The sequence below is a fragment of the Mustelus asterias genome, chromosome 16 (assembly GCF_964213995.1).
Source record: "Mustelus asterias chromosome 16, sMusAst1.hap1.1, whole genome shotgun sequence".
NCBI classification, from domain to species: domain Eukaryota; kingdom Metazoa; phylum Chordata; class Chondrichthyes; order Carcharhiniformes; family Triakidae; genus Mustelus; species Mustelus asterias.
The window spans coordinates 50894705-50909530 of NC_135816.1; the positions used below are offsets into that span (position 1 = coordinate 50894705).

Consider the following 14826-nt stretch of genomic DNA (forward strand, 5'->3'; position numbering starts at 1 on the left):
TTAGAGCAGACCTGCTGTAATCAGCTGTCTGATCCAGCACAGTGTTCTCTGTCTGATCCAGCACAGTGTTCTCTGTCTGATCCAGCACAGTGTTCTCTGTCTGATCCAGCACAGTGTTCTCTGTCTGATCCAGCACAGTGTTCTCTGTCTGATCCAGCACAGTGTTCTCTGTCTGATCCAGCACAGTGTTCTCTGTCTGATCCAGCACAGTGTTCTCTGTCTGATCCAGCACAGTGTTCTCTGTCTGATCCAGCACAGTGTTCTCTGTCTGATCCAGCACAGTGTTCTCTGTCTGATCCAGCACAGTGTTCTCTGTCTGATCCAGCACAGTGTTCTCCACACGGCACCTGTAAGTAAGGCAATAAAACAGCAAAGCTCTTCAACCTGATTGAAGAGTCCCAACTGTGACAAGCAGAATACTAAACCAGTACAAATTAGATACAGATCATGAACAGAAAGAGAAATAAACACCAGAAAAGACAGATAGGTTGAGAGAGAGAAAAATAAGAGGCAGCAAGGAAAAGAGAAAGAAAGATTTTTTTTGATCTCCAACAACAATTAACTTTAGAAAGGATGAGACTCAAAATGAAAATTAAATATTCAGGATTACAGAGGTTGTTTGGCATTAGTTATCAATTATCAGATCATTTAAAATGGTTTACTCATAAATGCACCAGCCCTAACTTATGAATAGTGTCTTTCTCGTGAACAAGTAGCCCAAGCTTATAGAATCCTTCCAGTGCAGGAGGCCGCCATTTGGCCATTGAGCCTACACCAACAACAATCCACCCTGGCCCCATCTCCATAACGCCACACATTTAACCTGTTAATCCCCCTGACACTAAGAGACAATTTATCATGGCCAATCAACCTAACCCGCATGTCTTTGGAGTGTGGGAGGAAACTGGAGCACCCATAGAAAATCCATGCTGACAAGGGGAGAACGGACAAACTCCACACAGACAGTCATCCGAGAGTAGAATTGAACCCGGGTCCTTAGCATTGTGAGATTGCAGTGCTAACTACTGAGCCACCAGATGCCATTCAATGCTGAATTCATCAGCAAAGACTCCTACAGTACACCCTGTCGAAGAGCAGGAACCCCTGACAGCAACCTCCAGATTTCCATGTTTAAATGCATGAGTGGATGTCAGAGGTTGGTGTCTGATTTACTCTGTAATATCGGTGAGCGACATTAGTCTCACTATTATGCTGAATGCAGAATCTGAACCATATCCTTCACACAATTTTCAATCAAACCAAACAATTTTAAATAATAGACTACAAACAGGAGCATGTTTCAATTTTTGTAGACATTTTTGTGTTTGATTTTATTTTAAATATTGATATATTAAATAAAACAAATCATAACCAAATGCTGTCAAAAACAGAATACAATTTGTACTGCATTTGTTTTGATAGCTTGCCACTACTCAGTGAGGGTAGAAATTCCACTTGTCTGACATTTGGCTACTCATTCTATACAGCAAGTGATGTACAGAAATCAATAACTAAACTCCTGCCAGGTTTCAGATGGAGAGGTTGAATCATATTTATTCATCAGGACAACTACAGAGTGAGGCATCAAGATGCTGCTTTCTGTTTCAGCATACTGAGAGAATTATCGGGCTGATTCATCTGTGCTTTTGCAATCAAGTCCACGTTTTTTTTTATTCCTCTCCACTCCTGACATGATACGGCTCCAATGGCACCAGCAGACACCTAGTGAAATAATGGTGGTTTCGACTATAACAAGGTATTTCTCATCTTTAGGATAAGCATTAGTGGGCATCAAAGTACATCCCTCAAGCTCCAATTTCAGCTTTTCATTTACCGACTAATATTACCGATATGGACCCATCAGTAAAAAGAAATTCAGTGATTAGTCAGAGGTTGCCACTCCCAAACAGCACACTATTTTCCAATTACCCAAAGTTATCTGAAGGTTAAATAGCCTTTACCTTACAGGCTTAATCAAGACAAAGAAAGGGATTCCTGCCACATGACTCAATATCCTTTACACAAGCGATGCAAGTCACAAGGGCAGTTTCAAAAAATAAATATACTCTGTGGTCGACCAGCAACTGGAAGAGCATTTGAAAGTGAGGCACAGCAATGCAAAGAAATCCTGACTCACAGGATTACAGATGAGTCAATGTTTGTAAGCATTTTTTGCGCAAAACCTCTTTACCTCACCTTAATAGCGCACAGGACAAATCATTCTGTTGGACAAAGTGGTACAGCTGGTACAGACCCTTTATTGCTGTATAAAATCTTGTTCTGCTTGAGCTATGAAACTACTAAAACTACCTGGAAACAATTAAAACTATGGATGGCATGGTGGCACAGTGGTTAGCACTGCTGACTTACAGTGCCAGGGACCCAGGTTTGATTCCCTGCTTGGGTGACTGTCTGTGTGGAGCTGCACATTCTCCTCGTGTCTGTGCGAGTTTCCTCCGGGTGCTCCGGTTTCCTCCCACAGTCCAAAGATGTGCGGGCTAGGTGGATTGGCTATGCTAAATTGACCCTTAGTGTCAGGGGGACTAGCTTGAGTAAATGCATGGGGTTATGGGGATAAGGCCTGGGTGGGATTGTGGTCGGTGCTGACTCGATGGGCCAAATGGCCTTCTGCGCTGTAGGATTCTATGATTATTTTTGTCCCTTAAGTAAACAAAAGTAGGTGTACCTATTTCCAAACCAAATAAATAAAGAAACTAAAAGGATGGTTGAACCACATAAGGTTGCACAGAAGGAAGCTATTCAATCTATCATGATGTTATGTGGTGGTAATTTTTTATATTTGGTAGCACTTTGATGACTTTTGTTTTCCTAATTACAGAATCTAGTTTAGTCCATCTTATCTTTCCCAGCAAATCTAATTAATTGGATTATTGTCCATAAACTCTGCCAAAAGAACAGATTCAATTGTTTGAAAACCCTTCCAATGCTATCTATGGCTTGTTTTGATTTTCATAGCTGACATTTCGATTCAGAAATAATTTGTGGTCCTGGATTAAACCAAACAAATCTCCTGTGTTTATACAGTTTGATTCCTCGCTTAATGTCTACAACTCAAAAATCCATTTGAGCCATCCACGCAACTTTTGTAAGAGACATCGCTCCATAGACTTTTTTTTAAAGCTGTGATTGGTTATCAGGGTAGAGTTCCAACTTGGTGAACATTCATGAAATTGGGACCAAAATGTGCCTGGTTAGATTACAATTCAAGGTTTCAGCTAAAATTAATGAGCATAATCACAAACTAAAGTCTGTGAACCAAAGCAATGGAGTGTAACCACTTTTTCCTTTCCATTAAAAGCATGGCTTCATGGATTTAGGAATAGTAACCTGGTGCAGTTTTATTAGCATTGCTGAAAATGGATTTAACAGCAAAAAAAAAGCACGTGTCCAGTCTTCCACTTGTGAGCAACCAGATTTAAAAATCAGTGAAAATTACTGAAACCAACCACATACCAACCGACTCAAGAACATCTTCTTCCCTGATGCTATCGGGCTTTTGAATGGACCTACCTTATATTAAGTTGATTCTTTCTCTAACACCCTAGTTATGGCTGTAACACTATATCCTGCACACTATCTTTTTTTTCTCCCCTGTGTACTCTATGTACAGTATGCTTTGTCTGTATAGCATACAAGAAAAGATACTTTTCACTGTAAACCAATACATGTGACAATAATAAATCAACTCAAACACTGAAGCATTTAATAGCTCAGTTGTACACTATTTGATTTATCACATGTATTAACATACAGTAAAAAGTATTGTTTCTTGCGTGCTATACAGACAAAACATACCGTTCATAGAGAAGGATACAAGAGGGTGCAAATGTAGTGTTACAGACATAGCTACGGTGTCGAGAAAGGTCAACTTAATGCAAGGCAAGTCCATTCAAAAGTCTGAGAGCAGCAGGGAAGAAGTTGTTCTCGAGTCGGTTGGTACGTGACCTCAGTTTCTTTGTAAATTAAATATTTGGAAAACTGTTCAAAAACACGCCAATAGTGCCTGTGAGCCTAAAGAGTCTACCCGACCAACGCAACTCAGGGGGAAATTTGTAGTGATGTGTGTAGAACCGTTTCTACAAGTTCACCATTGCTTTGGAATTTGGATGCAAAACTTGTAGAAGCAAGTGAAAATTCTATCCTCCTCCCCCCATCTCCAAGAAATGTTACAATTATGTCCAAACATCTACCAATTGATAAAAGCAAATGACTGCAGCTGCTGGAATCTGAAACCAAAAGAGAAAATGCTGGAAAATCTCAGCAGGTCTGGCAGTATCTGTAAGGAGAGAAAAGAGCTTTGTCAAAGCTTTAAGAAAGCTTTGACAAAGGGTCATCTAGACTCGAAACGTCAGCTCTTTTCTCTCCTTACAGATGCTTTGTTGCATCAATTTGTAGATGTTTGGACATAATTATAACATTTCTGAAGATATACGAAAGGTTTTCTTTTAGCTTTTAATCTTGGTAAAATATCCTGAGGTCTGTTCCTTTCAAACTTACCTTATTAATGCTGAACTGTCCCTCAAACCTACAGCCTTGGCCATTATTTAGAGGAAGTTTCATGGAGTTATCAATATGACCTACTTCATGTCTTCCCATTTCATCTTGGATGTCTAGACCAACAACTGAAAAAAAGATTTTAAAATAAACAAACCACAACAAATGTACAAACATGAAGCAAAAGTCCTCAAAACATTCAAAATAACTTTAACCATATTGTCTACTTAAAATTCTGAAATTGGCTCTTGATGGATTAAAATAACTAGTCAATTAGCTCTAAAGTAATCAGGAGCTAATTATTAATGCTATACTCCTGGTTATAAAAGATGTAACAGTTCTAAATGTGAATTACTGACACAATAAAACATTGGAAGACTGTATTCAGCCCTGGTAAAATTACGTGTATTTGGTCTTAAATAAATACCTCAGAATTAATCCCCATCATCAGTCTTTAAAGCACAAAAACCTCAAAAGAAAAATTAATAGAAACCTATGATATGGTGACTTGGTTTTGAGAACCAAATTTTGCAACTTGGCTTAATTTTTTCTGTGAAAACCAAAACCCCAAGGTCTTACCAATGATGCACAAAAGTAACCAATTGGGTTGAATATGAAGTACTGCATAAACTATCACAACTTAAAATGTAAGCCATATCCAATTCTTTCTTCAATGTAGTTCACATCAATATGCGCAAAGGGCAATTTTGTAGTGGTGGGTTTAGGAATTTCTTAAGAAGGCATGACAACTTAAGTTAAAATTATTTCTTAAGGTAATCTTAAAAACATGCAACACCCAACACAACCTCAGTATTGAATCAATATTTTTTCGGTGTGTATAAGGGTGGGCAACGGATAACATAAATATCAAAATATACTAGTTACTACAATTAACTTCATTTTTATGCCAAGAGTTGATAGAGCAGTTGCCAAACTAAAAATGATGATCACCGTGCATGTGCCACTGCTGCTTACGTCACTTTTGCCAATTATATTTTAGGTGGATTTTGTAGCACATCTCCGATATATCACACATCAACTAGTCTCCCTACTAACATTTACATAACCAGTCTCTATAACACATCACCACCCACTCCTTGAAGGTGCAAACACTACTAAGTACAAAGGCAAACAGAAGGAGGCCACACAATTGCACATGCACACTTGTTCCTGTGCGCAAAGCAAATTAGGAGGAATTTGGGGGCAATTTTGGAGTATGAGTCAAGCCGTGCAGAACCCACGCTTTCAAGCTTTGATGATCGATTGTGTAGAAGGGAATCTTGGGTCATTTTGTGACAACATCAAATTATTCCAACTAGTAAATGCTGATACAACTCAGCAAAGGTTTGCCACCAATACCAAATACAGTGGTGGACAAGCCATGCAAAAGTCCAGTTATCTGAAGATCCCACCAGCACCAATAGTTCACCGCATCCTGGGTAAACCCGTCAGAAAATCCCAGCCATTGATTAACAACTGTAACATTCTTCCAATAAGCTTCTGGCTGATGATTAAAGTGGGAGAGACTCCTGGTCAGCTATACTAGATGTGGAGTGGTGCCCTCAAGCTATAGCCTCTGGCAACAGACTGGCGGCCCATTCCAGCAAAAACTAGCCATGGAAATAGATGTAGACAGTGCTTCATCTACCCCACGTACCTCTACGCACAAGAATGAAGGACAGAAAGAAGGGAGGAAGGGAGCCCTCAGCACAATATTGTACTTCCATTGGTTCTATGCAGTTCAAAAATGCACAAAGAAAATTGCAGGGCATTTCTGGGTTGACCTCAAGAAATCAAGGCAGGCAATGCTGGAAATCCTGATTTCTTTTGCAACAAACACTAACACAACTGCAAACAACACCAGCATTAAACATGCATGAAGAGTGCCAAGATAAATTAAACTGACTCTCACTGTAAAGAGGACAATGGGGATGGGGAAGCAGGGAACTTGGATCATGGGTGAACTCATGATCCAAGTTTTCTTTTCGAAGTATGAAATGGGAATGAGATAGATGTGAAAACGTTCTTCCTTCCTAACCAAGGAACTGAGAAGCGGAATTATCAGTTACAGAAACTAAACCAAAACACAGCTTTACAAATTAGTAACTGCTTCACGGTTAGAGTAGTTTACAAGGAGAATAAAATGCATTCTACAGCAGTAAAGAAACACAAGAAAATACAAAGGATCAGATTGCTGACCTAAAAGTGGCAGTGATGCAGACTTGAAATCAACCTTGAAGGTCAGATGAAGTTTGGCCCAGAGGCTTTGTGTATTTACATGAAAACAAGCAGGTAAACTGACTTTATCATTCCTTCCTGCTTTTGTTCATTTTTGATTGCTCATACTCACCATCGCATGAAAGGTTAGGTAAACTGATATTTAGATTTACTTCAATTTTTCCTCCACTATCTTTATCAGGATCATCCACGTACAATTCATTCACTCTGAAATAAAATGGCAACCATTCATTCCAAGAACATTTGGTGATAAAAAAATTTTTTTAAAAAGGTTCCAGCAGACAACACTAAAGATACAAAGAAATGTAGCATTTTCCTAACTAATCTTATATTCTAGAAAGCCAGTTGGTGAAAGATGATACTGGACAAATATTCATTTAGTCTTATATTTGTTTACAGAGTGAAAATTACAGACACATACCTCCTCACTCAACCGCATACAGTTTCAGTAGGTGCCCTTTTATGTGCACTCAGGTAAAACCCTCAAAAAACCCTCCACTAGCATATAATTAGACACAATTGATAGGCAATTAACAACTAATCCTAGTGCAATGAAGGCAGGTTTATTCATTTGGGTGACATCTCGTTAGAGTAGCAAATTAACGTAATTTGTTTACAGCTCCCCATCTTCAACTTGGCTCCACAAAATCTCATAACTGTTTGAACTGGTTACTTGGCACGACCAAGTCAAACAACACTTCAAATTATTTTCTGCTTTGTTCTCAGCAACAATGAGGCAGATGAGAGGCATGCAAATAATGACAAAGGAGTTGCTGAAGACTCAGGACTAAAATTTGAAAACACAGCACAGTGGCTTGGAAACCAAAAAAAACAACAACTTTTCAAGTAAAGAGGATAAAAGTCTCATCGGTAAGCAGATAGATATCGTTATTCAAGGCATTGCATTTAATGGGTGATGCACAGGTTGTCTGACTTCATAGAATCCTTACAATGCAGAAGGAGGCCATTCGGCCCATCAAACCTGCACCAACAGCAAGCAGACCCAGGTCCTATCCCTGTAACCCTATGTATTTACACTGCTAGTACCCCTGGCACAAAGGGACAATTTACCATAGCCAATCAGTCTAACCCGCACACCTTTGGAATGTGGGAGGAAGCCGCAGGAAACCCACGCAGACACGAGGAGAACGTGCAAACTCCACACTCAAAGTCGGAATTGAACCTGGGTCCCTGACGCTGTGAGGCAGCAGTGCTAACCATTGTGCCGCCCAGTGCAAGTTATCAGCAGCAAAAGCAATCTGAACATTTAAAAAAAATATGCAAAAATTTAATCGAAAGTTACAGGAACCTTTAAGAAGCTTTTTTTCCCCCTGAGTAAATCACTGACACATTTCCATCATGTGCTTTAGACATTGACATTTAAATGGAAACCCACTATTTCAGTCACCACTCAGTGCTGATTATTTTTAAAATCGCTTCCGTCACTTTCTCTCAACCGTGAGTCTTTGATTTTTAACTGGACGCCGAGAGTCAGATCAGAAATCTGGAGCCAGGAAGGAAATCTGCCCTGCTCCTCCAGCTCTACAGCAGCTGCTCTGCTCCTCTCAGTTTGTACTGAGCAAATTAGAGTATTCAGGATAAAGAGTGAGGAAAAACTACGCGAAACAAAAGTGTGTGTTGGAGATTGGGAGGAAGAGAGATTGCTAGAAGCGCGGCAGCATTAGTCTCCCCAGGAAATTGAGTGACACAGGAAGCACAACATTGAACCACTTATTATGATGCTTAGCCCCATGATCCCAGCTAGAGATTTGGTGCTCCACCTACAGAACATAAAGCACGGGAAGGGTGCTAAGGATGTTAAAAAGCAGAATTTTATGTAAAATATTGTAAAAAGTCTCTCACCTGTTATATTTTGTTCAGGCTTAGCACAAAGGGGGAAAAACCTCAACATTAGAACAAAAAACTTCAGCACATGAAGATGAGTGAAAATCTAGAAATCCCACCCTTACATTCCCTCCATTCCTCCCCCTCAAAAAAAAAGGCTGTTTGAGGTTAGTCCAATTGAAAATTTAAAAACTGAAATTAATGGAGCTTTGTCATGTAAAGGTCTCTGGGGATACAGAGTGAAGGTGGATAAATGAAGTTAAGATACAGATCAACCATGATTCAATTAAATAGTGGGAGGGAACTCAAGGGACTGAATGGCTTACTCTTGTTTTCACTACTTATCGATCCTGTGTGAAAACACATCTGATGTAGGGATTGATTCAAGACCTGTCGCTATAGACAATCAGAAAGAGGGGGAGTAAATATTGTTTATTTTAAATAATCAGCCCAGGGAGAATGAAATACCATTGGCCTCCTGGCAACCCAAGGGTCAACAATAATGAGCGACAGTCATTTTAATTGAGCCCACTCCTGCAAAGGAAGTGTTTTAATCAATACTACAGCAGCTGTAATAGTTGTGGCTACAGTGACATACTTACATTTCAGTGGCAATGAAACCAGTCAGTTCTGACAAGAAAAGGAACAACATGAACACACAGCAGCAGATGGAAACTGTAAAAGAAAGTGAACGCACTTAAAAAAAACAAACTCCAGTACTATTTCATTCCAAACGCAGAATACATAGTCATTGCATAAAGTGAAAGATTCCACTGAATTATACTGGTACAGACCATAATTCAATGTTATCACCCTATCATTTATATGAAGTAAAGACTCATATTGTTTTGGCATATTAATACAGCAAAAGGCTGACAATCTGGTCACTTGGCTGATGTTAAGTGTCAAGTAAAGAAACTTATAAAACATTAAAACACGCATTTCTATCAGAATATTGACCTGCATTTATCAACTCTGTAAAGACAAAAAAAAGTTGATCGCAAGAGTTTTATAACCCTGGATCCATTATGCGCTATAAATAACTCATTTTCATGATACTGTATGAAGATGGGAGAGTGAAACAAGCTTACAAGCAAGTGGTAACATTGCAGTTTGATTTGGAAAAGGAATGTTCCATGTGATTCCACTTTCCTGATGTCAACGCAATTATTCATTAGGGTAGTGAACCATTATATGGTCTTAATGCAATGGGAATGTGCCACAGCCTATTGTAGTTGAGCTGCTAAAGCTCAGATATAGCTAAAACACAGCTAGCCAATAAAATCTTGGCAGATGTAGGATCAAACAGATGGCACTTGGCACATGGAGGTCTGTTCAGGTCGTCACAACTGCTGAAGATCGCATCCTTTCATCCCCTTTCCTATACAGCAAAGTGACGACACTCCTAAAGATACTTCATTGGTTGCAAAGCACATTAGAGGGTCCTGGGGTTGTGAAAAATGCTATGTAAATACAAGGTTTGTTTCCTTCACTTAACTGACTATACCGATGTTTGGTTACATTTCAGCAAAACCAAAATATCTCAAGTCCAACATCGCCGCAAGATAAAAATCATAGAATCCCTACAGTGCAGAAGGAGGCCATTCAGCCCATCGAGCCTGCACCGACAACAATTCCACCCAGGCCCCATCCCCATAACCCCACAAATTTACCCTGCCAATCCCCCTGACTCTAAGGGGTAATTTAGCACGGCCAATCCACCTAACCATCAAACCCATTGGCTTATCTGAACAAATCAAAATTTTAATCATTTTCAAACAAACACAAAATGAATACATGGTGCATGTCATGTCACAACTAGGGTTGTGGGTTTTAAACACAAAGAAAAGCTGTGGTTTGCACATGTAACTTCAAACTAACAATGACAGATTTATTTTAAGAGGTCTTGCATGTACAGAGTACAGACTGAAAGTTAAAGCATAAACCCGTGAAACACTCCAATGATATCGCCATCAAAGCACGTGACCAGCTCTTAAAATGACCATGTCACCATTTAAATAGATAACAGTGCAGTAGTCAAATTCGACTAGACCATCAGTCACAAATTCAGAGACAGCCAGCCTAGAGATTCTCCCCATATGAACTGATCTACAAGCAGACCCAGTAGGAGAGGCTTCTAACGATGTGCCCTGTTTGGCAAGTGCCTCAAAATAAGAAAAGTTGGTCAGAACTGTGGCTAAACATTAAAAAGCAATTCACATAGTGGACTGGGGTCAGTACTCTTGTTACTGTACCTATGTATGGTAAATGATTTGTGAATTCTAGCAGCAAAATGGATAGGCAATGGTGACGTCCATGAAGAAGCACAAGTACACAAGCCATCGCAGGACACCTCAATACACAAGGTTCTCCATTCAAGAATCCTCCAATATAGAAACTTCATGCACAACAGATTGTACTGGTGTCATGGCTTGAATTTAAACCATTCCCCTCACATTAACACATATTACACAAGATTATTCCAACATTAAAAATTAAAGGTGGTTTTCGTATCTTCACACTCTTCTCATGGAGAATAGTGGGAAGCAATGGAAGGGGTTCCAGACCAATTAACAGTCAAATAAACTCCTTCCGTGGATGTGACCATCTTAGTACCAGCAAATAAGGTGGTTTACCTTGTACTAGCAAGAGGTCTTTACTGGGCTTCCATATAACGAATAAAGAGGAGGGATGAAGAATTCTGCTGGACGCCAACCCAAACTTCAGAGCTAGAGCTACAGTCCCTACTTGCCAGGGGCAAGTTTAAAACCCTGCATGTTCTGGTTCTGAGGCAAAAATGCTACTTCCAAGCCAAAAGCTCACTCCAATTATTCTTGTGTAGATATAGCTGTCCAGCAGAGTCAAAGCAAAGTTTGTGCCGAAGTATCTACTATTGCAGTACTGTACAAGTTAATGTTTCTTAAACAATGGCATCAATAGAAGTAAATGTCATGGCTGCAGAGGAGTTCCACAGACCAAGGAACAATAACATGCTTTGTCACCACCATTTTGTGCAAATCACTGAAGCCAGATCCAACCACTATTTAGATATCCTAAGCAAACAAATGACATTAAAGATTATTTTGGCTGTGGCCATCAAGACAAGCATCATAGAATTATAAAATGGTACAGCTACAGGAGGTGACTATTTGACCCGCTGTGTCCTGGATAACATTGCAATCCAAGGCAAACATATCTGCAATAAGCGTTTGTGGCTTGAGGAACTTCGGGTCAGAGGCTAAGCTGTGGACAATGTAACACATCAGGGAGGGAGAGAGTTACTTTGACGCTTTGTTTCAGGAGGCGATCACACCCCTTAGGATAAGACCATGAGACATAAGAGCAGAATTAGGCCATTCAGCCCATCAGGTCTGCTCCGCCATTCAATCATGGCTGATATTTTTCTCATCCCCCTTCTGCCTTTTCCCCATAATCCCTGAACCCCTTACTAATCAAGAACCTATCTATCTCTGTCTTAAAAACACTCAATGACCTGGCCTCCACGGCCTTCTGCAGCAAAGAGTTCCACAGAGTCACCACTCTCTAGCTGAAGAAATTCCTCCTCATCTCTGTTTTAAAGGATCGTCCCTTTAGCCTGAGGTTGTGCCCTCTGGTTCTAGTTTTTCCTACTAGTGGAAACATCCTCTCCACGTCCACTCTTTCCAGGCCTCACAGTATCCTGTAAGTTTCAATAAGATCCCCCCTCATCCTTCTAAACTCCAACGAGACAAACCCAAAGTCTTCAACCGTTCCTCAGACAACAAGCTCTTCATTCCAGGGATCATTCTTGTGAACCTCCTCTGGACTTTTTCCAAGGCCAGCACATTCTTGGACATGGGGCCCAAAACTGCTCACAATACTCTAAATGGGTATGACCAGAACGTTATACAGCCTAAGAAGTACATCCCTGCTCTTGTATTCTAGTCCTCTCGACATGAATGCTAACGTTGCATTTGCCTTCCTAACTGCCGACTGAACCTGCACGTTAACCTTAAGAGAATCTTGAACAATGACTCCCAAGTCCCTTTGTGTTTCTGATTTTCTAAGCATTTTCCCATTTAGAAAATAGTCTATGCCTCCATTCCTCCTTCCAAAGTTCATTACCTCACATTTTTCCACATTGTATTCCATCTCCCACTTCTTTGCCCACTCTCCTAACCTGTCCAAGTCCTTCTGCAGCCCCCCTGCTTCCTTAATACTACCTGTCCCTCTACATAGCTTTGTATCATCTGCAAACTTAGCAACAGTGCCTTCAGTTCCTTCGTCCAAATCGCTAATGTATATTGCAGAAAGTTGTGGTCCCAGCACCGACCCGAGGCACACCACTAGTCACCGGCTGCCATCCTGAAAAAGACCCCTTTACCCCACTCTCTGCCTTCCGCCAGTCAACCAATCCTCTATCCATGCCAGGATCTTTCCCTTAACACCATGGGCACTTAACTTAAGAGTCTCCTATGCAGCACCTTGTCAAAGGCCTTCTAGAAATCTAAATAAATCACTTCTACTGGTCCTCCTTTATCTAACTTTCTTGTTATTTTCTCAAAGAATGCTAAAAGATTTGTCAGACATGACCTCCCTTTGACGAAGCCATGCTGATTCAGTCCTACTTTATCATGCACTTCCAAGTACTCTGCGATCTCATGTTTAGTAATGGACTCTAAAATCTTGCCAACGACCGAAATCAGGCTAACCGGCCTATAATTTCCCGTCTGCTGCCTCCTTCCCTTCTTAAACAGCAGGATAGAGTCTTCTGGTTTGGAAAGTGGGCAAACATGGGGGGGGGGGGTTGTTGGTGGATGATATGACTGCAGCTGAGGCAGGAAAGAGGGCCCAAAGGGCAGGAATGCCAGCCTCTGGAATTGTCCAACAATTTGGATGAGAGTGGGAGCTGCAGGGCGGATGAGCTGAGTGGCCATGGCACAGGAAGCCAATCAAGTTATGAGAATGGAGTGGTAGTTGGGGTCAGTATAGAAATGTAGAAAACATAGAAAAACTACAGCACAATACAGGCCCTTCAGCCCACAAAGTTGTGCCGAACATGTCCCTACCTTAGCGATTACTAGGCTTACCTATAACCCTCTATCTTACTAAGTTCCATGTACTTATCCAAAAGTCTCTTAAAAGACCCTATCGAATCCACCTCCACCACCGTTGCTGGCAGCCTATTCCACGCACCCACCACCCTCAGTGAAAAACTTACCCCTGACATCTCCTCTGTACCTACTCCCCAGCACCTTAAACCTGTGTCCTCTTGTGGCAACCATTTCAGCCCTGGGAAAAAGCCTCTGACTATCCACTCGATCAATACCTCTCAACATCTTATACACCTCTATCAGGTCACCCCTCATCCTTCGTCTCTCCAAGGAGAAAAGGCCGAGCAAACTCAACCTATCCTCATAAGGCATGCTCCCCAACCCAGGCAACATCCTTGTAAATCTCCTCTGCACCCTTTCTATGGCTTCCACATCCTTCCTGTAATGAGACGACCAGAACTGAGCACAGTACTCCAAGTGTGGCCTGACCAGGGTCTTATATAGCTGCAACATTATCTCACGACTCCTAAACTCAATTCCTCGATTGATGAAGGCCAGTACACCATACGCCTTCTTAACCACAGCCTCAACCTGCACAGCTGCTTTGAGTGTCCTATGAACTCAGACCCCAAGATCCTTCTGATCTTCCACTCTGCCAAGAGTCCTACCATTATTATATACCGCCATCCTATTTGACCTGCCAAAATGAACCACCTCACACTTATCTGGGTTGAACACCTGCTGCCACTTCTCCGCCCAGTCTTGCATCCTATCAATGTCTGGCTGCAACTTCTGACATCCCTCCACACTATCCACAACACCTCCAACCTTTGTGTCATCAGCAAACTTACCAACCCATCCCTCCACTTCCTCATCCAGGTCATTTATAAAAATCACAAAGAGTAAGGGTCCCGGAACAGATCCCTGGGGCACTCCACTGGTGACCGACCTCCATGCAGAATATGACCCATCTATAACCATTCTTTGCCTTCTGTGGGCAAGCCAGTTCTGGATCCACAAAGCAATGCCCCCTAGTGAGGGCGGTTCACACAGTTCTCTGCAGCAAAGAGCCAGAGTCAAGGCAGCTGTGTTGTCCTCCCAGTGCCACATCTAGGGACGTCTGCTCCAGGCTGGAAAGGAACTTGCAGTGGCATCGGGGAGATTTCCATTGTTATGGTCCATGCAGGTACCAACG

At 41.2% G+C, this 14826-nt stretch overlaps 1 protein-coding gene across 2 annotated transcripts in view; it reads right to left on the reverse strand.

Moving 5' to 3' along the window:
* ergic1 (endoplasmic reticulum-golgi intermediate compartment 1) overlaps positions 1 to 14826 on the reverse strand; it is a 97719-nt gene that overhangs the window by 22849 nt on the left and 60044 nt on the right. For both annotated transcript variants that reach the window (XM_078231109.1, XM_078231110.1), the window contains 3 exons: positions 9201 to 9273; positions 6866 to 6960; positions 4519 to 4643 (listed from right to left, as the gene is read on the reverse strand). In XM_078231109.1, the coding sequence (XP_078087235.1) occupies positions 4519 to 4643; positions 6866 to 6960; positions 9201 to 9273 (293 nt within the window). The remainder of the gene's footprint in view (positions 1 to 4518; positions 4644 to 6865; positions 6961 to 9200; positions 9274 to 14826) is intronic.